The sequence below is a fragment of the Psammomys obesus genome, unplaced genomic scaffold (genome assembly GCF_907164565.1).
Source record: "Psammomys obesus unplaced genomic scaffold, mPsaObe1.curated_primary_1811, whole genome shotgun sequence".
Lineage (NCBI taxonomy): Eukaryota > Metazoa > Chordata > Mammalia > Rodentia > Muridae > Psammomys > Psammomys obesus.
The window spans coordinates 14957680-14980814 of NW_026585895.1; the positions used below are offsets into that span (position 1 = coordinate 14957680).

The following is a 23135-nucleotide window of genomic DNA, read 5'->3' on the forward strand; positions in this document are numbered from 1 at the left end:
AGGAGAGCAACAGAACAAGAAAATTTGAACACAGGGAACTTCCCAGAGACTCATACTCCAACCAAGGACTATCCGTGGAGATAACCTAGAACCCTGACAATGCAGCCACTTCTGATGAGAACTGATAGACTAAGATCAGAAAGAAGGAGAGGAGGACCTCCCCTATCAGTGGACTTGGGGAGGGGCATGCATGCAGAAAGGGGGGGGGGACACAGTTAAGGAACACAGTTAAGGACACAGAAAGGGGAGGGTGGGACCGGGAGGGGAGGAGGGAGGGGCTTATGGGGGGATACAAAGTGAATAAAGTGTAATTAATAAAAGTTAAATAAAAAATTAAAAAAAGAAATAAACATTAATCTTTTAAAAGTTTTTTTTTTTTTTTAAAAAAAGAGGGAGGTGTTCTAGAGACGACATGAAAACCCCATCAGCCAGGGCGTCAGGCAGGCTGGGTCCCCCTCCAAGGATAAAAGAATCCCTGTGACAGGGGTAATGACTCAACTTACCGATGACTTATTCTATGCTATGGAAGACTCCCCCTGATTTTCTCGTTTATTGTACTTATTCCTCGCTCTTGTAAAATGCCTGATGTTACACTGCAGTTTCAACGATGGCACTTCATGGCAAAAGAAAAAAAAAACATGACCTATTATAGTCCAGTATTTTTGTCTGTTGTTTGTCTGACAGGGTCTTACTATGTAGTTTAGGCTAGCCTCAAACTTATAATAAATTCCTGCCTCAGCCTTCTAAGTGCTGGAATCACAGCGGTATGTTGCCTCATTCGTCCAGGAGAAAAGACTTGCTCATGAATCAAGTCTACATTCTTGTGCTTTTTTTTTTTTTTTCTTTACTAGAGAGGGAAATGAAAATAGAAGTTCTGTCTAAGAGCTGCGTTCTAAAGGCGACAAGTAGCTGAAGAAACCATTGTGTTTCATCTACTTTTTCGTTTCGTTAATTTTTAATTTTTAATTTATTTTTAAAAGTTTGAACTCTGATTTTAGCGTTTTCTATGTATGGGTGTTTTCCTTCAGTATCATATGCATGCTCACTTATTTTTTTTTTTAAGTAATGGTTCCAAAGTTATTGGTTTTATTATGACATTTTCATACCTACATATCTCTGTACTTTTCTCACTTTTGCCACATAAGGATGGTCTTCATCCTCCCAAATAGTCCTCTTTTTATTCCATTTTACAAATATATATGTATATTCCCATACAATTAAACCTAGATACCACAAATGAGAAAATATGTGATACTTTCTCTCCCCCTACTTCTCTCTCTTTCCACTCCTTCTCTTCCCTAATAACCACCTTTTTATTTTATTTCCATATAAGAGGTATGTGTGTGTGTGTCTGTCTCTCTGTGTGTGTGTCTTCTGAGTCTGGCATGTTTTATTTGATATGATATCTGGTTTTATTTGATATGATGATAGCTGCTCACATGACCACTGTGAACAGCTCGGCGATAAATAGGAACACGCAGGCAGGTAGCTCAGTGACGTGACAATAGAGTTGTTCCATCTTTTTAGCTTTATGGAAAACCTCCATACTGATTGCTATGGTGGCTGCAGTCTCTATCGTCACCAGCAGCGTATAAGGGTTCCTCAATTCTCCACCTTTCGGACGACTTCTTTTGCATTTTTTTTTTTTTTTTGTCAGGAGACATCCTGACTGGAGTGAGATAGATTCTCCATGAGGTTTTATCTTACACTTCCTCAATGGCCAAGGATGTTGAGTAGCTTTTCAAACACATTTTGTCCGCTTGTCTTTCTTCTTTGAGAACTGTCTGTTTTATGCATTTACACATTTATTGACTTGATGATTGGTTTTTTTTTTTTTTTCTGTTTAAAATCTGGAGTTCTTCATAGATATCAGCAAAGATTTTCTGCCTCTTCACACTGCTGTTTCCTTTACTGCATTGCTCTTTAATTTCAGGCAATCCCACCTGTCACTTCTTGGGAGTATTCCTCATGCTACTGGGGCCTTTTTCAGAAAGTCCTAGCTTTTGTTACATAGTAAAGTGTTTTCCCCATTTCCTTTCAACTGTATTAGAGATTCTGGTCACATTAAGTTTGCCAATATAGTTTAAGTTGATCTTTGTTCAGGACAAGAAATATAGTTCTGGCTTCACTCTCTTACAGGTGAAGACTTGCCTTTCCAGCACTATTCGCTGAAGAAACTGTCTTTTCTCTGACATGTGTTTTTCTCATTTTTAGTCACAAATTAAGTGGTTACAGTTGTGTGAGTCCTCTGTTCTAGTCCATTGCTAGGGCCTGTTTTTGTGCCAGTATCATGATGGTCTTGTTACTATAACTTGTACTGTAACTTAAAATCAAGCACTGTAACACCACTAACATGATTCTTTGTCCTTAGTATGACTTTGGCTATTCAGGGTCCTTTGTGCTTCTGTATGAATTTTGTTTTTAGTTAAAAAAAAAAAAAAGTAAAAATTAAAAAAAAAATAAAAATAAAAACAAAACAGCAAAAAAAAAAAAAAAAAAAGAAAAGAAAAAGAAAAAGAAAAAAGAAAAGAAAAGAAAAAGTCTTCTGCCAGGTATGGTGGCCCACACCTGTATTCCCTGCACTCTGGGAGACAAAGGCAGATGGATCTCTGTGGGTTCGAGGCCAGCCTGGTCTACAAAGTAAGTCCAGGACAGCCAAGGCTACACAGAGAAGCCCTTTCTTGAAAACTAAAATAAATAAATAAATAAATAAATAAGGTCTTTATTAATTCTTCTTGACTTTCATACAATGTGTTTTGATCACATTCACTTGCCACTCAACCTCTTGAACTCCCATCTCCCCCCACCTCCAAATTCATGTCCTTGTATTTAAAAAAGAAAACATAAGCCTCCACATCCAGTTTATGCTATTTAAATGGTCATGGCTATCAATGCCAGCCAGTGGAGTAGGCTTGACCTACCAGGGTCAACCTTTAGAAAGAAACCCTGACTTTCCCAGAAGCCATCAGCTGACTGTCGCTCCTCAGTTAGGTGTGGGAGCTCTTCCTTCAGTGAGAAAGTTGATTGGTTGGCCTTGTACAAGCCCTATGCAGCCAACCACAGCTGATGTGAGCCCTGCATTCCCAGAAAACACGCTTCTCTCTGGTCCTTCCCAACCTCTGGCTCTTACAATTCTCCCATCCCTTCTCCCAACGTGATCCCTAAGCCTTCAGGGAGATGTCCCATTTGTGGCTAAGCACCCCACAGTCTTATTGTGTGCGCTTTGACCAGGCCCAAGTTTCTGTGCTAGCCACCATGCAGTGTGCAAAGAAACTCCTTTGATGAGGCCCCGGGAGATTCACAAAGCTTTCAACAGCTTGGTTTGGCTTTTTGGGGGTCCCATCTTACCTTTAAAGGCAGATTCTCTCACTTTCCTACAACTGCTCGTTGTATAGTGCTCGGTGACCACTGTTCTAGCTGGGTGCGCCTCCACATGTAAAGAGAAGGGAGAAACAAACGCAGCCCTGAGAACTGTGTAAACAAATCTGTCTCCACACTTTCAAAACCCTCTAAGCTTGAATCCACCTGCTGGAGGGCAGAGGCTGTGGAGGTCAGGCAGTCTGCTGGAGCGTCAGATTTCTCAGTCTGTACAGCAGTGAACCACAAAGTACACCCAGAGGGCAAACTACCCACTCTCCTAGAGTCAGGCCTAACAAGCTCCAGGTTTACTCTCAATTATTATTATTTTTTCATTCTGAACCACCAAGGGTGGGGGCTATTGTTTTTTGCACACTTCCCTGCCTGTACTGAGCCTCCTGCTGCCTTCACTTTTAGCATGGAGATGCCCAGCCTTCACCCCCCCATCTTGGTTGCCTCCCTCAGCTACCTCTTACCTTGGAGTTATAGCTGGTCTCCGTGTTATAACCCGTTACCAGCCTCTCAGACCATCTTAGTTTTAAGCAGTAAGACCTCTCGCAAACAGCTCCTCGCCATAGACCCCTGAGTCACAGAGAATGACAGAGGGGAATTCCTATTCATTCACTGCCACTGGACTTGAAGCCTTGTAGAGCTGTGGGTAGGTCTGCCAGTGTCCCGCCCGCGGGACTGGTTTATTCGTGGGGGATTCGAAAAGGCCTTCACCTGAAAAGCAAAATGGGCGAGAAAGAAAAGCAAGACCAAGCTGACCAAAGTCTTGTCAAGGTCTCGTTTATTGAAAGCCAAGGTACAGAATATAAACGAGGGAAAGGGAGGAATGGGGAGAGGGAAGGTGAGCTGTTAGGAGGGAGGAATTCGAGCTGGAATTTGCATTGACTCCAGCTCAAAGGCAGGGTGAGAGGGACTGTTAGTGGAGCTATCTGAGGGCTACTATCTTGCAAATTCCCTCAGTAAGCCTTTTCTGCGCTAATCTATTCCTGTCGTCTTGAGTCAATGTTTTTCTAAGGGAGGAATCCTTTGACTCCCAGCCCAGGGTAGGTCGGAGGGACTCTGTCTCTGACTCAGGGTCAGTCTGAGATATTTCTCTGGCTCATGGCTCAGGATCAGTCTGAGATATTTCTCTGGCTCATGGCTCAGGGTCAGTCTTTGGCATGCCAACATCTTCTCGGCCTGGCCACCTGGCTGACATTTCTGCTATAGCCCCCTTTCCGGGGAGCTGAGGGGGGTTTCTTTCTACTGAGTTGCCCTTCTGTTTCTTCGTGAATCTCTGACTCACCCCCCCCACCCCCACTTGCTAACCTTGGAGCATGCTCCCTGGGAGGCAGGCCAACTGATTTTTAGCATCCATGCTTAGAGAGAGCCAGCTCTGCCTCCACAGTCACACACTTCACAGCTGCAGAATCTCTACCCAGAAGCACAGCACAGTGAGGTCCCAGCAGGAATCTGTGTCCCCATTCCCTTTTTACAGATGGAGAAATTGACACTTTTTGAAATTATCTTCAGGGAGGAAGTCTTGTACCAACTGTAAACTCCTTTTGCTTGGTTATCATTGCCCTACGGATCAATATGAATTGTAAAAACCCCACACCAATCATCTACCACAACATGACTGGTTGTACTTCGGTAGCGTTGGGAGTAACCGTCACACGAGCAGTGTGACATAAACTAAAACCTTCATGATTTCAAACCTCATTTCTTGAGGTTGGCTAGAGGACAGCCAGACTTTCTGGGCACATATTTCAGCCTTACCTCCTAGCTTCTCTTTCAGCAAGGGGTAGCCATATGACAGAGTGAGTGGAATGGGAACATAAATGAATGCCACCCCCAGGTATGGCCCATGGAACCTGTTCAGGTAAGATACCCCATATCTTATCCTGGTGTGGTAGTTAAGATGTCAATATCCAAGAAGCCCTTGAGAGCCTCGTCTTCGGTATGGCAGGCTCGTCATCCCAGGTCCTGGATGGATATGGAGAACTTTCCTCCATATCAACTTCAGAGGAGTAAATGGTAGGACCTAAATAGGAAGCCAGTTCTTCTTGCTTCCCCCCCTTCATGAACAAAGCCACAGAAACTGCAGCCTTCCATGACCTGCTTGAAAAGCAAAGGAAACTCCAGTTAATTTTCTTTTTGTTACTCCCACCGCTACTTAAGTATGGCTGGTGCTGAGTTTTCACAATTCATATTGATCTGCGGGGCGCTAAAAACCAAGCAGCAGAGTTTAGAGTCGGTGCAAGACTTCCCCCCAAAGCTTTTTCCTTTATTCTGTGCCACTTGTCTGACACTCCGGCCTCTGGCTGCCTGCAGCTCCAATTCCCTCCTCGGAAAGCCATTCTTGGCTGTCTCCTTAGGTAAGCACGCATATGATGCTGTATTGCAACATCCAGGCTTTTTGCTCAATAGCCATCTGCTGATGTGGTGGGCATGCTTTTAAGAACAGCTGCCCTGCCAGCTCAGCCTTTTTTCCTGGTCCTCTCTCTGGCCTGGAAGAAATAAAGATATTCTAAAGAGATGCTAGGCATCTCTCAATCTGATCACCACACTACTGAATGAGTGCACCCCTTACCCCCAACTAAAAAAAAAAAAAAAAGATGAAAATTTCCCCCAGGAAGTTCATGCTGGTAGAAGAAACGAATACCAGCCTGAGCGAGAACTTGTCTCAGCTCTAACAACTCATTAGATCACCTTATAGACCCCATGTTCGGTAATCTTACCACCCCTTTGGAGGGCCAAACATGAAAACTAAATTCAAAACTAGCAGGTTGAATCATATGGCTATATTGCTTTTTATAAAACAGTGTAATCCAAATTAATGAGGAAAATGGTTTAAAATATCACTTAAAAAAAAAGTAAGTAGAGATTAACGGTAAGAAGGCAGAAGAGAAAGCTTGGACAGCTCTAAGCACTTACTTGCCTTCAGGTTTGTTTGTTTGTTTGTTTTTCTATGGGACTGTGTTTTAAAAGTCATGCATTTGTGCATGGACTGGACATAGGCCCACAACACACTTGTGACTGATGGGCAGCTTGGTCCTCATGCGAGTCCCCTAGCAATAAGGGGAGCGTGGGTCATATCTGACATGGACTCGGTTGCCTGCATTTGGATCACTTGCCCCTAGCTGCATTGCCTTTCCTGGCCTCAACAGGAGAGGGGGTACTAACTCCTGATTCAAATTGATGGGCCGGGATGGCTTTGTGAGGGAGGGTCCCCTTTTCTGAGGAGAAGGAGAAGGATGAGGGCGGGAGGGTGCAGCAGGGAGGGGGCTATGATCGATGTGTAAGGTGAATAAATGAATACATTTAATTTTGAAAAGTCATGCGTTTCTACTTACACAGCACTGAAGCTGTTGGGCAGAACTTCAGGTTATTGACTGATCAGACCAGGATTCAAGGGTCATCCGTGTGCTCAGAGTTCTAAGCAGGAGGCATCTTATCAATTCTGTATGAAACACTGAGGTCCTGAACCTCACTTCAAATCGAGGAAAGATGATAAGAAGATAAGATAGGTAGGTTTGTTAGATTTTTAAGTAACTTTTTAAACTCAAGGGCTTACAAAAGAAGAGTCAGGCAGGCCCGCTTGCCAGGCTGTCTCCCAATAGGCCTCATTCTAAGGCAAAGCAGCATTTTCTAAAGTTTTCTGAAGTTTGTTGACACCTCTGGAGGGCTCCCGGTGGACTCTGGTTTAGGGGTTACCACTTTGGGTATGTTTGACCTCTCCACTCATGTCACTGAACTGTGATAGATTGGGACTTTAGGCCATTGACCTATGAGCAAACAGACAGTGTTCTGCAAAGAGCCTGATTTCTGTCAGTGCTTTATTACGATGAAGAGTGAAGCTGGGAAGAGGCGTGCCACCTTGACTCTGCACCGTGAGGCCTCTGGCTTCTCCTGGCTTCCTCCAGTTCACAGCCATAGGTGAGTGACTTGCATTTGCCTGTAGCATTATGAGTCTCTGCTTGCCAAGTCTGTTTTGTTTTGTTGGTTTAATCTCATGGGGGCGGAGGGGTTAAATCTTTATGGGACTTGTGTTTCAGATTTACCAAAAGCTTCTCCTTGTCACACGATAAGGCTGCAGTGCTTGGGCAGATGTGAGCATGCATGCCTGACTTCTTGGAATTATATCCAGGCCTGGTGACTGTCTTACAGCAATGCTATTTTGTATATTGGTTGTCTCGAAAATGTGTGTGTGTGTGTGTGTGTGTGTGTGTGTGTGTGTGTGTGTGGTAAAAAATGGGTGAATAGGTTTTAAAAGAGATCACCCCAAGTAAAAAATTGCCAGAAGGATGCCTTTTAAACTTGGCATTATAAAAGCCTGATCCTGTTGGAACTAATAATCACAAAATCCCAAGCCTAAATTTAAAACATGACTTATTCGTTTCTTGCCTGAAACCCTTCGTCAGCTTCTGTTGTTCTTGAGATAAAGCCCCAGATCCCCAGTGCTAAAGAGAACATGGAAGCAAGTGACCCACGGCAGAGGTGTAGGGCGCTCCCCAGGCCCCACTGGCGGTCTTCAGCTCCTGCCCCGGCTCTGTCTCTGGGGTCTGGGACTTCCATGCGCTCCTGCCTTCCCTCCCCTCTTCCCTTGTCTGCTCTGGGTTTCTCTCCAGGACAAATTCATGGTGAACGCGCTCATTCCAGAGTCTCCCCACGCTGGTGCCCGTGCTTCCCCTTCACCTGCGGTCATCACCCCCGCAGTTTTTCACGAATCTCTCACCCACCTTCTGTTCACTCCAGAAGCTCCACGAGGGTGACGCTGGTTACAGGACGATGCTCTAGGCAAGATTTTAGTTGGGAAATAACATCCTGGAGAATTTTATCACTATTCTAAGACTGATGCCGTGGTACCGGAATGGGAAGGCGCACAGCGCGGAAGGATTTTCTGTAAAAAGCCAGAGAGGGACATTCAGTTTATGTCAGAGATACTCAGTGACACAAACAAAGACAATTTGAAAATGAATGACTGTAATAAAATTGTGATTGAGACAGACAGAGAGAGAGAGAGAGAGAGAGAGAGAGAGAGAAATAGAAGGCAGTGGGCTGGTTGCTCTTATTGCAGTGGTATTTTAGGATTCTTCATTTTGAAACCAGCTTCTGAGAGTCAGGTTTTGCTCCCTTCCCCCCTCCCTCCCTTTCTCACACCCCCCCCCCCCCCCCCCCTTCTTCCCCTGCCCCTTCCCTTCTGCAATACCAGCGGCCAGTTGTTAGCGAGGACCAGGGCCTTCAGTGCATCCATCTGCTGCTCTGACCTGTTGTCTCCACCAAGCCACAGTGCCCACCATGAGGTGTGCGCAAGAAACTGGCGCACACTGACTTTTTGTGCTCCAGGATCTTCGCCCCGCACCTCATGGCTTTCGGGACCCTGCGTCTGTCTGTCTGTGGGATCTGCAGGGCCCCTCCTACAGACCCTTCTCTGGATGCTATCAAGCCCCAGGTTCTCCCAGGCAACACACATGGATGCTGGTCTCCGCCCTTCTGCTCAACAGTGCTCTTCCGCAGGCTGATAAAATATGAAAAATCAGTGCCTGCCACTTACCATCAGGGCACTGGGCTTCAGTGTTTCCCTCTGAGGTGGTAAGAGTCCATCCTTTATCAAAAGGAAACGTCACGCTTGTTGAGCAGAGACATATATATATATATATATATATATATATATATATATATTAGACACTGGGGTTTTTGTGGGCAAACAAGTCCTCTCAAAGGATTCCTACTAAGTAGCCAAGTCAACCAACCACTACGTAGCAATCTTGATTTCCTGCTTCAAATGGCTAGATCTTTTGATGTTTCGGAAAATTGATTTTTCTGAAAGACGTTGAAAAGTCTCAGTCTTTTCCTGAGGGATTTAGGGGAGATAAAAATAGTTCAAAAATACATACATACATACACACACACATATATATATATATATCAGAGGAAAAGCAAATAGCATTAAGTCTTGTTTTCAGCGGTGAATTCTGTTGTATTGGTTTAAAATTTTTATTCTTGCAGATTATTAAGAAATTCTGATTATAGCTTTTGGCAATGGATAAAATAGTTTAGGAGCTAAGTAAGCTTTATAAGGTATTAGCTGAAGAAGGATTCAGAGATATTGTGACCGTTTCTGTTGATAAAGGAAAAAAAAAAACAAAACAAAAGAATCCCCCAAACAAATAAAACAAACAAACTCCTCTGAAGGGGGAAGTACAGTCTCAAGAAACCTTCAAACTAAGGTTTATTATTTATTATTCTGTTTATTATTGAAAACAGGATTTCAAGGGTTTTGGAGACTAACAGAGATATGGCCTAGGATTGCTGGACACCTTTTCCAGAATCTTTCCTAAGTCAGCCAGTGGCTGAAGACAGGGTCTAATACAGACTGGTTGCCCTCTACATTGTAATGGTATTAGGCAATCCATCAAACAACCTATTCTAACTTTTTTTTTAGACTATTTTCTAAACAAGATCTTCATTTATTGTTCCTACTAATTTCTGGTTTTCTGTGTACTTTCTCCACACTTAGCACTATAAATTCTTCGGTGTCTTTATGACCTGACATCATTAAAATTTTCAACACAATGGCTTCCAAACATCATGCCTGTGCTGGCTGAGCTACCCAGAGATTCTGGCAGCACCTTACAATTCTCACAGAAAAACTGGTGGATGTCTTTGGCCCTGGAGCCATGTGCCTTGTGAAATATGTCAAGAATTGAATAGAATTATGTAGTTCAAAGTGACGATGAAAAAGAAAAAAACATCCTCCGACAATTCAGGAACTGGTCTATCACTTCAGTGAAGCTCTGTTATTCTCCTATTAGCCATAAGCAATCTCAGAGCACTAACCTCTGACTTACTCTGAAGCATACATAATAAAATTAAATAGCACAGGAACAATTAATAATTTTACAGCAAAATACAGAACACGAGTGAGTGGTATTTCTTTACCTATCATCAAGCTTCCCAACTTTTGACAGCATCTATTTAGCACAAACTCTCACCTTCTTGGGCCCTCCTTCAACTGATCTATTGGAAGCTAAAGTTCTCTACCAGGACCTTTTTCAAAAATAGTTTCTTACTGAGATACCTCATGACCACCAATGTGACCTCCCCTCTGACTCAACTTGTTGGCTTTTACTTATGTTCATGGTAGTCTTTGCTGAAGGACATTGATGATGTCATGAGCATAGAAACCCCTGCTTGGAATAAAGTTTTGTCTTTGAGAATATTTCATTTTCATAATAACATAAAGATCACAGAAATGAATTCTATGAGTGTCCAGAAAGACACAAACTATAAAACAACAACAACAAAACCCTCCTATGTGGGATTGCTGAGGGGCTGGAGTGGGAGAGTGAATCCCGGTTAGTGAATTGCCTGCAAAGGACCCTGAATGGCAGAGTTGGGGGTGGGTGTGGAATGAGGGGTTTAGGTGTAAAAGCGTAAAGGGCAAAAGGAGCTCACATTCTTTCCTCTTGTGGATATTACCAGTATCAGCACATCGGAGTTAGGATGAGTTAGTCAGGACCCAGAGATATGTTTGAAAACCACGATTGGGTTGGTGGTTCGTACCTATAATCCCAGCACTCAAGGGGGCAAGTTAAAGACCACCTTGTGTTTACATAGTGAGTTCCAGGCCAGGAAGAGCTATGAGTGAGACTTTGCACCAGCTCTCATTGTACCCTGAGTCCAAAAATATAGTGGAGCAGCCAGCAACAGCAGGGCCTGTGAAAATTCCCAAATCTGAGGGAAGGCACTTCACTCTGGCCTCTCAATCCTACTGAAGACATGCCCAGTGGTAGAAAGAAACTTCTTAAATGAATTAGTGGGTTAGGAAAAATACTTGGTGACTGAATTAAAAAAACAAAACAAAACAAAAAAAAACTTGTCTCCCTGATCTCAAGGAAACCCACCCCTCACTAATTGCTACTGATGCTTCAGGAAGATGGGGAATCATTGCCTTCAGCATCTACTGCTCCCCCCCACCCCCAAGGCTCCAGTGGATAGTTCCAGTCCAATAGTCCCACAGATGGCCCTGGTTAAAATAGATAGGTCACACAACACAACACAAAATTATGAATCTGGGAAAGTAGAGATTGATAGGGATGGAAAGAAGATAAAAGAGGGAGGAGAGAGAGGAAGAGAGAGAGAGAGAATTTACTATGTGTCTTTCTCTTTCCAATCCTTACTTCTCCTGGATTCCTCTAGTTGCTTCCTTTACTGTGTACACCTATTCTGGACTCATTCTCTTTTTCATTTATACTTTCTTCAGTCTTTTGGTTCCAAAGACGTTCTGCAGTAAACATGCAAACACATGTCTCTCATATAATGTGAGTTTGAATCTAGGCTCCACCCATTACCAACCTGTGCTTTTTAGGATGTAGCTCAATCCCTTCATGTCTTAGAGTCAGGGTCTGGAAAATGTGGAAAGAGGTAGCTTCCATCTCAGGAGACAAGGGTTTATTCATTTGGGGTTCTGTTTTGTTTTGTTTTGTTTTCCTGGGCAGGGCTTCTCTGTGTAGCTTTGACTGTCCTGGAACTCATTCTGTAGATGTGGCTGGCCTCAAACTCACAGCAACTCACTTACCTATGCTGGGATTAAAGGTGTGTACTCATCACCCCACTGAGACAAGAGTTTAATGTTTTTGTTGTTGTTATTGTTGTCTTGTCTTGTTTTGGGGTTTGTTTGTTTGTTTGTTTGTTTTTATTATTGGTTTTCCCCTCCGGCTGTCCTGGACTTGCTCTGTAGACCAGGCTGCCCTCAAACTCACAGAGATCCACCTGTCTTTGCCTCCAGAGTGCTGGAATTAAAGGTGTATGCCACCACGCTTAATAATTTGTTGGTTGCTTGGTTGGTTTTTGTCCCTGCCTCCCAGGCCCTGAGAGTGTGTGTTCAATACCCTTCTTCTACTGTCCTGTTCTGGGGATCAAAGTATGATTATCAGGCTTGGTGGCAAACACCTTTAGCTGCTGAGTCTTCTTCCCAGCCCCTCTTCGAAGGAGTTAAAGAAAAGGCATATGTAAAGAACATCCCTGGCTTATACTAAATGCCATTTTAGTTTTAATTGTTTTTGAAATTATTAGGGAAAATAGCAGAATAGGATATTCTGCAACCTACCATTAACATATTTAGTCTTTCTCCTTATTTCCAATTCGCTCTCCAAAGCTGTTCAATCAGCCTATATTTTCATTAGCTGTACCAAAGAGAGCTCTCCCTCCATCCTCACTGCCCTTTGTACTATTGGAGTTTAGTCCGTGCCTGTGTTTCGGCCAGTGGTGTTAGTACCATTTCTGACCATGACCCAAAATTTCTTTGTTATGTTTGCAAAACCTTGTTTTTTCTTTCTTCCAACTTTATAGGTCTTCTAAAGCCATGACTTGATATTAATTATATCAAATACTTTTTCTGACTGTATTAAAATAAACACTTGTCTTTCTAAATAATCACTGCATGCTCCAGATCAGCCTTGCTTCGTTGCATTTTGTAAACTGCTGGATTACATTTAGTGTATCTTAGCTCTTTAAAATCATGTTTCTTATGAGTCTATTTTTTTCTCCTTATAATGTTTTTTTTTCTTTCTGATGTCAAGGTTAAAGTTGCCTTATGAAAAGTCCAGTAGCTGTTCTACGTTACTATTAACAAAACAATTGATAGTGTTCACTGCAGCCGCGTATATGCTAACGTGAACAGTACAGAGGTTAGAGCGGCCCCTGAGCAAGAATGACACGCACATTTGTGAAGCGTTCCATATTTTTGATGACTCTGTTTTTTGTTTCTCATATTTTTGTTTTCTATAATGCACAGGTTAACTAAAACAGAAAGGTACTTTTAGAAATCTGTAAATAAAAAGCCAGGTTATATGCAATATTGTAATTACTCGGTCTTTAAAGTTTAACCTAAGTCTATTGGATTATTTTTTCAGAAGGGAGGAACTGAATAAATATCCTTAATAATTATTAGTTTTACATTTTTAAATTTTCTTCTGAACAGAATGTTTTTCTCTTCATACCTTTTCTCAAAGAGTTTTGTCCTGGTTTTCAAGTTTATTACCATGAAGTTACACACAGTGTTTGATTATGATTTAAACATTTTCTGTCTGCTTCTGCCTATTAGTTTTTTATTGTTTACTTGTGACTTGTGTAAGTATTCTTGAGATGCTTTGTTGAGCTGTTTGCCTATCTGAAAAGAATAGCTTTTAAATTGCTCTGTCATCTCTATTTTTCCTTTATCTTTTTTTTTTAATCTTACTAATTTTGAAATCCCCTTTTCCCTTTGTTACTGTGAGTTTTGAACCCAGAGCCTCTATCTGTTTGGCAAGTGCTTTATCATGGGTGTCATCCTCAGCCCCTGAACTTTGTTTTTTAAAGCATCTTAAGAAGAATGGCATTCATTCATTAATCCTTTAAAAATTATGTGCATTTATGAAATCTTTGATATCTTTTTAGGTGGATTCAGTCTGGTGCTTTCTCAGAAAATTAGGAATAGTACTACCTCAAGATCCAGCTATATCACTCCTAGGCATTAAATGTATATTTTATTTTTTTATTTTCAGATTCCATATATCACTGTTAAATAACTTATCAAAACTCCTAATTGGGATAGTTTATTGTCAACTTGACAAGATACAAAATCATTGCCGATCAGATAAGCCCCTGGGCTTATTTGTGAGGAAGGGATTGTCCAGATTCAATATCTCTGCTTATGCCTGTGAAGAAATCTTTTGATTAGGTTAGTTAAGATGGGAAGACCCATTCTAAAGGATGGTGGCACCACTTGCTGGTCTTAGGTCCTAAAGTACAAAAAGAGGCAAAAGCTAGCTAAGCACCAGGATCCGTCACTGTCTGTGATTCTGGTGTGGCGTTTCTCGTTCTGAGTGTTCTGTGTGCATGTCAGCCACCTGAGGCAGGCATAATTCACATAGCCTGGGCTTCATCTGCATGAAGGGTACAGCACACTAGTTTTTAGTGTATCAATAGACTATGCTACCTCCCCTGCAATTCAATATCTGAAGATTTGGCTCATCCCCATTAGAACCGTGTCTTCATTACCAGTTCCTCCTTCTTGATCTCCCGTCTACAATTGGTCCAGGTTTAGACCCTCACTTACAGTCTCTACTAGTTGGCCATATTGGATATTTCATATACACAAATGGAAACAGATAATATACCGCAGAGGGTATCATCCCTGTCTTTATTCGTTGAGTATGACTTTCAAGTTTATCCTGGTAGTTTGAATCAGATGTTCATCTATAGATACTTTTCATAATTACTGGAACATCTGGGAATAGATATCTTTGAGAATAAGCTTAACACTCTTCATCTAAACATTGAACATCTTACCTTATTATTTCATAGATTTAATTTTTGTTCCTTTGCAATGTAACAGGCTAAACTCCATATCGTGCCTCGATGGATTATACTGAGGTTTTCTGTTAGTTCTTGTGTTCATGCTGGGTTGTTTTTCATGATCCTTCCTGGATACTCTTTTCTTCTGAGGTACATCCTGTAATAGCTGCTTGGGTTTGTGAATGAAAACCCTCTTGGTTTTCAACCTCAGAATATGCAAGGAATGGTATTTTTTTGGCTCAGTATAAATCATTAGGTTAAAAGTTATTTTTTTTCTCAGCACTTTGAAGATGTTTACCTGCTGTTTTCTATTATCACTTATTGATAACAAAACATTGTCAGTCTGTTATTTCCACTGAGTAATATATTTCATAGATTTGAGGACAGGCTGTAGTTATTCTTGATGCTCTACTCTTTTGATATAAATTGTCCATCGGCTGATTTTTGTTTATGCTGATCAGCTGTTAGAGTGGTTGACAGCTGTTGTTGCTGTAACAAAATCCCTTCCACAAACAACTTAAAAAGGAGAAAGTTTAGTTTTGGAGCATGGTTTTGGCTAACTCTGTTACTTGAGGCCTGAGACAAGGCTGGACATCACGGTGGTGGGAATGAGGGAAGGATGGTACTTCTTGCCCTGTAGTGACCAAGAAGCAAAGAAAGATGCATGAGGGAGACAGGGCATGCTCCCAGTGACTCGCCATCCAGGGCCGTCGTCATCTCCCAATAGGATATTCAGATTCTGGATCTGGAAATGGACTAATCCGTTTATGAAGATAGAATCTCCACTATCTAACCCTTTCCCCAAAGCCCCATCACTGAACACTGTTTGCACTGGGGCCAGGCCTTCAAGGCATGCATGACACAAAATAAAACCTACTGTTAATCATATCACTACTTTTAGAAAATTGCTATCAATCACTCCTTTAATTATTGTATCTGTCATTTCCATCCCAAGTGATTCCAATTAGGTGAAGTTAGGAGCTTTTCCCAAGTCTGCCTTCAACTCTTTTATCTGTATAATATGCAGATATAATTGTATACAAACATATGTATGCGTGTGTATGTGTATATCTAATGTATATACCACCATCTCCTTATATAACCTTCATGCATTTCATCTTGAGCTATAACTCCATAGGTAATACTTGGGAGCAAGTGTTCAGGGGCTTCCCAACTGTGCAAAAGGTTCATAATCCTGTAGCCTCCCACGGAAAGGCATTCTTTGCTCCTCTGTCTGGTGTGGAAACTGTTAGTCTTTTCAGGAGCTAAACTCTCACACCCCTGTCTGTATCTAGAACCTACAGTGAAAATACCAACTGGTGTGTTCCCTTATCTTCTACTGACTGTTCATGGAGACATTTATTTTTATTGTCTTGAGTCTGATTTCATTTTAAAAAAAATGATGCCTATCGTTGCTATGTATTTGAAGCAGAGAAAATTTATAAAGAGAGCTGTGATCAAAACTAATCCTAACTTCATGTTTTATTCAGTGCCTTCTCTGCTTCCTTGGTTCCAGCTAGACTCATCTTCCCCTGGGGCTCTGTTTACAACAGACCACTGACACTATCAGAAAGGACTTGGGTGTTAGTATACCAACTATGCTTAGGAATCCCATTGGTTAGGCCACAGGGAAGGGAACAAACTCAGTCCTCATGTGAATAGATGAGCTGGAGTGTCTGGGTAGGGGAGCTCCCCTATTCTTCTGAAGAATAGGGTAGGGGGATGCAGGAGGGAGGGGGGACTGGGAGGAGAGAGGCAGGAGCCTATAACCAAGATGTAAATTGGATTAATTAATAAAAAAATGAAAAAAGAGAATACCATCAGTTGCTGGGCATGGTGGCACACACCTGTGATCCCAGCACTAGGAGAGGCAGAGGCAGGTGGATCTCTGTGAGTTTAAGGCTAGCCTGATCTACAGAGAGTCTAGGACAGCCAAGACACACACACACACAACCCTGTCTTGAAAAAAAAAACAAAAAGAATACCATCAATTTTTTTGTTCTTTTAACACTATAATGATAATTTGTTTAAAATAAAGCACAGATAAATAGAACAAATAAATTTAAAAACAATCATCATTTACCCAACAACTAAAGAAAACCATTTTCTTATAAGCAAATGCTCTTTTATTGAACTGTTTTCTCCCATTGCCTCTTAACCAGCTGGGCATCCCACTGTACCGCTGTTGATGCCATCTGTGATGTCATGAGGGTGGCGGCCCATCCACACTGCAGCCCACAGATTGTGCGGGGCCCAGGATCTCCTTAATATTTCCAGAAAGTTCTCTGGCTAAAGACTGGGGCCGCATCTGCTAGGAATGCTGACATTCCTCATCAAAAGTGACATTTCCACGTTGTTTAATGTCCTTCTACTTCTTTCTGTCTCCTGGTGGCTCTTTGAGGGCGTGGATGATCTGGCAGAGGCACAGGCCACCACTTGTCTAGGCCTGTCTCTTCTGGATGGTCAGCTGAGTAACAATGAATGAAATTATGACTCCAATCCAGTTCTCCATTTATCTTTCCTAATATGTAATCTTGTTCATTAAAAGATCTGCTTTTGGTAGCCTTGACCCCTGCAGCTCCTTCAGTTCTTCCTCCCACTCTTCCACAAAACTGAATAAACTAACCTGGTCCCAGGGGGGCTCAGAGACTGAACCACCAACCAAGGAACATGCCTGGGCTGGAGCAGATGTGCAGCTTGGTTATCTTGTGGGTCACCTGACAATGGGAGGAGGGATTATCTCTGACTCTGTTGCCTGCCTTTGGATTCCTTTCCCCTGGTCAGGCTGCCTTGTCTGGCTTCAGTGGAGGGGATATGCTTAGACCTGCTCTGACTTGAGGTGTCAAGGTGGGTAGGTACCCCTTCGGCCACCCTCCCCGTTCTCTGAGAAGAAGGAAAGGGGGAACAGAGATGCAGGGCTTGAGGGTGGGACTGGGAGGTGATGAGGGAAGGGGCTGGGATTAGGCTGTAAAGTGATTAAATAAATGAATAAATAAGTTTAAAAAAATCTGTTTTTGTTTGAGACTGACTTCGGAAGCTTGTTTCTTGGACCAAGTCACTTGCTTATTTGGCTACTTTTGTTAAAGAGAAAATACATCGTAATTGCAGCAACTGCTTTATTTTCTAGGTTGTTGAGCACAGACTGCAGACACCATGTCTGACTCCGTAATTCTTCGCAGTGTGAAGAAATTTGGAGAGGAGAATCATGCTTTTGAGTCGGATGGATCATGTAAGTGGCCTTTGCATTTCCTTGACGCTTGCGCAAAGCCAGGTGAAGACGAAGGTGAGACAAGCCTAAGCGAGGTTTCAGGAAGCGGAGAAAAACCTGCTGCCTCATGGGGAGCTCTTATTGAGCACGCAGAGGGCTTTCTCTAGAATGCGTGCCATGTCACACCTGGAAGTCCTGGGTTGGAGTGCATCTCCCGGGAGCACCTCCTGCCTAGCGAGAGTAGCGTTGTTCAGCCCTGATCCTTGTAGTACCTTTACCCCATAGCATTAGGGATGACCGGATCGCCGCAGGGACAGTAATCGTTAAGGGTTTCTGTTCGTGAAACAGGCCATCCAAACACAACAATGAGATGGTGTGGGAGGGCCCCTGGCTTGTTGCGAACACTGATTCTATGCTGCCATTCATTGACTAAATCATATGATTCTATGTTTTACAGATAGAGAAATTAAGACTTCTCTAACTTTTTAAAGGCTGGTAAAAATCACATGAGTAATGATTCATGGAATCGTGATTCTGATCCAGTTTTCCAACTCTCTCTCCTCTTTTAAGATTTATTTATTATTTATACGGGACTCTGCCTGCATGTATGGGTACATACCAGTAGAGGGCACCAGATCTCATTATAAATGGTTGGGAGCCACCATGTGGTTTCTGGGAATTGAAATCAAGATCTCTCAGGAAGAGCAGACAGTGCTCTTAACCTCTGAGCCATCTCTCCAGCCCTCCGTTTCTCAACCTTAAGCCCTAATATTTACACTGTAATGTCTCTTTAGTCTACTGCAATTGCATTAAAAATGTCATGGGAACCAGGAAATGATGGCCACGACAGCAAATACTCCTTAGGGTTCTCTTCTCTGCGGTTTCCCTATGTCCTGTAGACACCCACTTCCATTTCCTACTGACATTTGCTCTACACGTGCTAACAAAAATAACATGTAGCTCCATCTTAGGGACTCTGACAGTGATGAAGTAGTAAAGAGATCTTACAGTCATTTGTGATCTACTAAACAGATGCATTTTGATGTTTCTAAGGAATCAAGTGATAAATTAATTTCCATTTTAATAGATAATTTTAAACAATCACATTCACTCCGGCTAATTTATAAATGGTGATTTTCATCGGGCACAGTGGCTCACATCTGTAATTCCAGCCCTTGGGAGACTGAAGCAGGAGAGTTGCCATGAGTCTGAGTTTGAGGCCACAGTGGACTATGTAGTTTCCAGGCCAGTTTGCATTACAGAGTTAGAGACCTTGTCTCAAAAAGGGAAAACAACAACAACAACAATAACTTTCTTTTGCTATTCAAAAGATACAAAAATTTAAGGTATGGAGAAAAATCCAAATATATGGTCAAAGCAGCAGTAGGGGGAGGAGAGGGAGTGAGAAACAGGGAGAGGTGATAGAGAAAGAGAGAGAAAGGCAGCAATTATGTTATAATATTTTATGAATAAAAGCACTTCACAGAAATGCTTTTGACTGACTAATGGTTGCGACGGTGTTGCATTTTGACATGATTATTGACCTCTTTATACATTGTTTTCATCCTGACAGATAACAATGATAAGAAATCAAGGTGAGTGACCATTTCAACAACACAGCATCTTTTCTAGAACGATTTCAGAAAATACAGAGTATTTTCATACACATTACTTACCAGGCATGGTGTGTAAAAGGCTTTCTTCTTCTCTCTTTAGAGAGTTTTATTTGAGAGGGGGTTGTTCTTTGTTTGTTTCAAGATAGGGTTTTTCTGTGTAGCCCTGGCTGTCCTGGAATTCTCTCTGTAGACCAGGCTGACCTCAGACGAGGAGATGCCTGTTTCTGCTTCCAAAGTGCTGGTTTCTTTTTTTTTTTTTTTTTTTTTCTTCTTCTTCTTCTTCTTCTTCTTCTTCTTCTTCTTCTTCTTCTTCTTCTTCAAAGCATGTGGAACAGCCCTTCCTGATGATGCCAGACTTCCTCCCCTTCATTCCAGTCCACCACAGAGCTTCTAGCCCAAAGACACAGGAAAGAGCTGGACAAGAAGTGTGACTTCATGAGTGCAAGGAGGTCCTCCAGCTTCACCCTACCTCCAGAGGTGGCTGATAGGAACCCCAAATTGAATCCCTGGCACTTTCTCTTCAGCTCTTGCTTGAGCTCACATGTAAGCCAGTGTTGAGGCAGGGTTACAGGGGTGTGCATAAGAGCAGAGGAACCGTGTGAGTTCCTGACAGGGAGGGAGGCAGAGGTTTAAGAACTTTGAAGTATGTCACGACAGAAGAAGGTGGCAGAAGGAGTGAGATTATCACTCTGCTAGAAGAAATCAGGTGACCCTGGCCCCAGAGAGTCCCGTTGGGAGGGCAGGAAAGAAACATAAAGTAAAACTCCCTCACCTTGAGGAGGATGGTTTTTCCCCTCTAATTTTTACCACACTCCCCCCCCCCAAAAAAAACCACAAAAAATGAAAATCAAAGTAAACAAATCCCAATAAGACAAAGACTGTCAAAACAAAATAAAAGAAATAAAAAAGAAATAAAAACAAATGACTACTCATGGGACTAATTTTGTGTCAGTCAGCTACTTGCAAAATAAAACTTTTATTCTTCTGATTCATTTGTTGTCTAAGAGGCTTACTGCCTCTGTCTGCTAACCTAGGCCTAGTCCTGGAAGTGTCTAGCCTCTGTAAAATCTAACCTAGGCCTAGAATGTTTTCAGCCTCTGAGGATTACTGTTTAATAAGCTCACCCTTTCTTCTTCTTTCTGAGCTCCAAGCTGGCTGGTTCAACCCAGGTGTTCTGGCTCAGACTCCTCTCCCAGCTGACTTTTTCAGTCTGACTTTTCTCTCAGCCTCTGAATTGCTCTGCTTGGCCTCAAACTAAATCTAGCAATATTTTCTAATCTTCTGGCTACTTTTCATTCTCTGGCTCATTCTGTCTCCACCTGTGTCTAGCTTATTCTCTCATTCAACCTCTCTCCTTAAAACTCTCCTGGTAAAACTGCCTCCTCTCTCTCATTTTCTCTGTTGCTCCCTTATGTAGCTTTCCTTTCCTCCCTCTCATGTTCTCATGAGAGTTGGGCTTATCTTATTCTGTCAAATCTTTCTCTGATTCATCATTGTTTCTACCACTCAATTAGACATCACTTTCAAATATGGGTGCTTCCTTCTACAAACTAACTTTACCTTCATTTTTTTGGGATTAAAGGCATGCACCACCACACCTGGACCTAAGCTTTTCTTTACCTGATACTTGTTCTATACCAGGTTGGCCTTGAACTCAGATCTGTCTGCCTCTGCCTCCTGGATTAAAGGTGTGTTTGTATTCCAGCTGGGTCACACAGACCTAGAAGGTCTTTGGATGTGTTCTCTTGCCAAAGCAGCCTTGTCTGATTTGAAATTCCTCTACAGCTCCTTCTGGGCATGGGGCTTGCTCTGGAGTGTGGTTGATATACCCAGTGACAGTCCATTGGAGAAAATGGATTTCTCCTTCACTAGTAGGTATCAATTGCAATAGCCTCTTGGTCAAGGCTGAGACCTGTCCACTTCTTCCTCTCAGGGCTGGGACCCTGTCTTGTCTTGTGTGTGCTGACACAGCCTCTGTGAGCTCACATGTGCTGTATTCCCTGGAGTTCTCCATCATCTCTGGCTCTTGCAATCTTTCTGCTTCCTCTTCTACATAAATCTCTGAGCCTGAGGGGAGGGCTTTGATGAAGACATCTCATTTAGAAATGAGAGCTTCAAAGTCTCTTCCAATTGCAGGTTTTCCAGTTGTGGGTCTCATCAACTACAAGAAGAAGTTCCTCTGATGAGGGCTGAGCAATGCTCTGGCCTATGGGTATAGCGATATGTCATTAGGAGTCATTTTCTTGCTGTGTTCCTTTAGCAGAATAATTGTAGTAAATTTCCCCCCAGGCTCATGAGGAGGGTATATTAGTGGGGAGTTAGAAATAAACACTATAAACTTAGAAAACACATTGCCAAAACAGAAAACAAACAAAAAAGAAAACATGTACCGTATCTACTGAGAGTGTATAACCTTTTTTTTTCTTTTTTTCTAAATAAAGAGTGAATTGGAAGTGATGATAGAAGATGGAATGTGCGTGGCAGGGCAGATGTTCTTGAAATCTTAATGATCTCCGCTAGAGAAGGGCCTGCTGAGGAGACGTGGGAGTCTGAAGTTAGAGTAACTGTTCACACGGCCATCTAAGAAAGGGCAGTTTGGGAGAGAGCACACCTGGCAAAGACAAATGGGTAGCATGTTAACAAGAGCACATGCGTGTGTTTAAAGACACACACATACACATATATATGTACTAGAATATACATACATACATACATACATGTCCTGCTGAGTCCAATTAGTGTTGCCTACATACATACAGGTCTAGGGCTGACCACTGGGCAATCTACTAAGGATCTCGTTCCTGTAGAAAATGGAGCCCATTTTCTTCAGCTGCTATTGCTGCCTATAGGTCCTCAATGAGGTGTGGGGTCTTGTGAACCCTTCCCTCATCCATGTTGTAATGCTGAATGGAATGTGCAGGACTTGTCCAGGCTCCTACAAGCTGTTGAGAGTTCATGGGTGCAAAATACATTGAAATACTGGGCTTGGCCAGAGTTTTCCAGCCAGAGGGAAGTTCATACTTATTAAGGAATGACTCTGAAAAGGGCCACATAGGAAGAACTTCTCATCAGTTTTGGAAACACAGCCTTTAAATACCTGTTTTTGTTTTTGTTTTTATTTCTCCTCAGGCTACAAGATAACAAGAAAGGTGAAGAGAGTCAAGTTGGCTTCTTCAAGCTGGTAATACAACTTCGCTGATTTATTTGATTGATTTTACAACTGTGAATTATTCATACAATGGAGGAAGTGCCAACTCCTTAGTCATACTGACAGGACCTAACTCTAGTGACCAGCCAGGCAGTCATGAGCTTTACCTGTGCGGTAACATGCTGAATAGCGATTAGAAGCTCAGTGTCCAATATCTGCAGAGCCACTTGGAATAGAATCAGTGGACTTGCGATTATACTTTTAATGAGGGAACCTTCACAATAGCTCCCAAAGCAACAGATCGTTCAGAGCCATCCCTATGAGAAGTCTTTAGAAATTCCATAGCTCAGGCAGGTATCTACCACACATTTGCACAGGATGGAAACCTTTCTTCTTTCTTCTTCTTCTTCTTCTTCTTCTTCTTCTTCTTCTTCTTCTTCTTCTTCTTCTTCTTCTTCTTCTTCTTCTTCTTCTT

General features: G+C 42.3%; 1 protein-coding gene and 1 non-coding gene across 3 annotated transcripts in view; both read left to right on the forward strand.

Moving 5' to 3' along the window:
• The first annotated feature begins 7163 nt into the window (after window positions 1-7163).
• The window catches only part of LOC129671321 (bile salt export pump-like), a 46812-nt gene continuing 30840 nt past the window's right edge, over window positions 7164-23135 (forward strand). The window contains exons 1-4 of one of the 2 annotated variants that reach the window (XM_055600179.1): window positions 7164-7284; window positions 17816-17917; window positions 19470-19491; window positions 22642-22693. In XM_055600179.1, the coding sequence (XP_055456154.1) occupies window positions 17842-17917; window positions 19470-19491; window positions 22642-22693 (150 nt within the window). In that variant the 5' untranslated portion in view covers window positions 7164-7284; window positions 17816-17841. Of the gene's footprint in view, window positions 7285-17815; window positions 17918-19469; window positions 19492-22641; window positions 22694-23135 lie in introns of those variants that run through there. The other variant, XM_055600180.1, reaches the window with a different exon arrangement.
• On the forward strand, window positions 12997-13098 carry LOC129671820 (U6 spliceosomal RNA). The gene has a single exon (XR_008719409.1). It is a non-coding gene; the product is annotated as a U6 spliceosomal RNA (small nuclear RNA).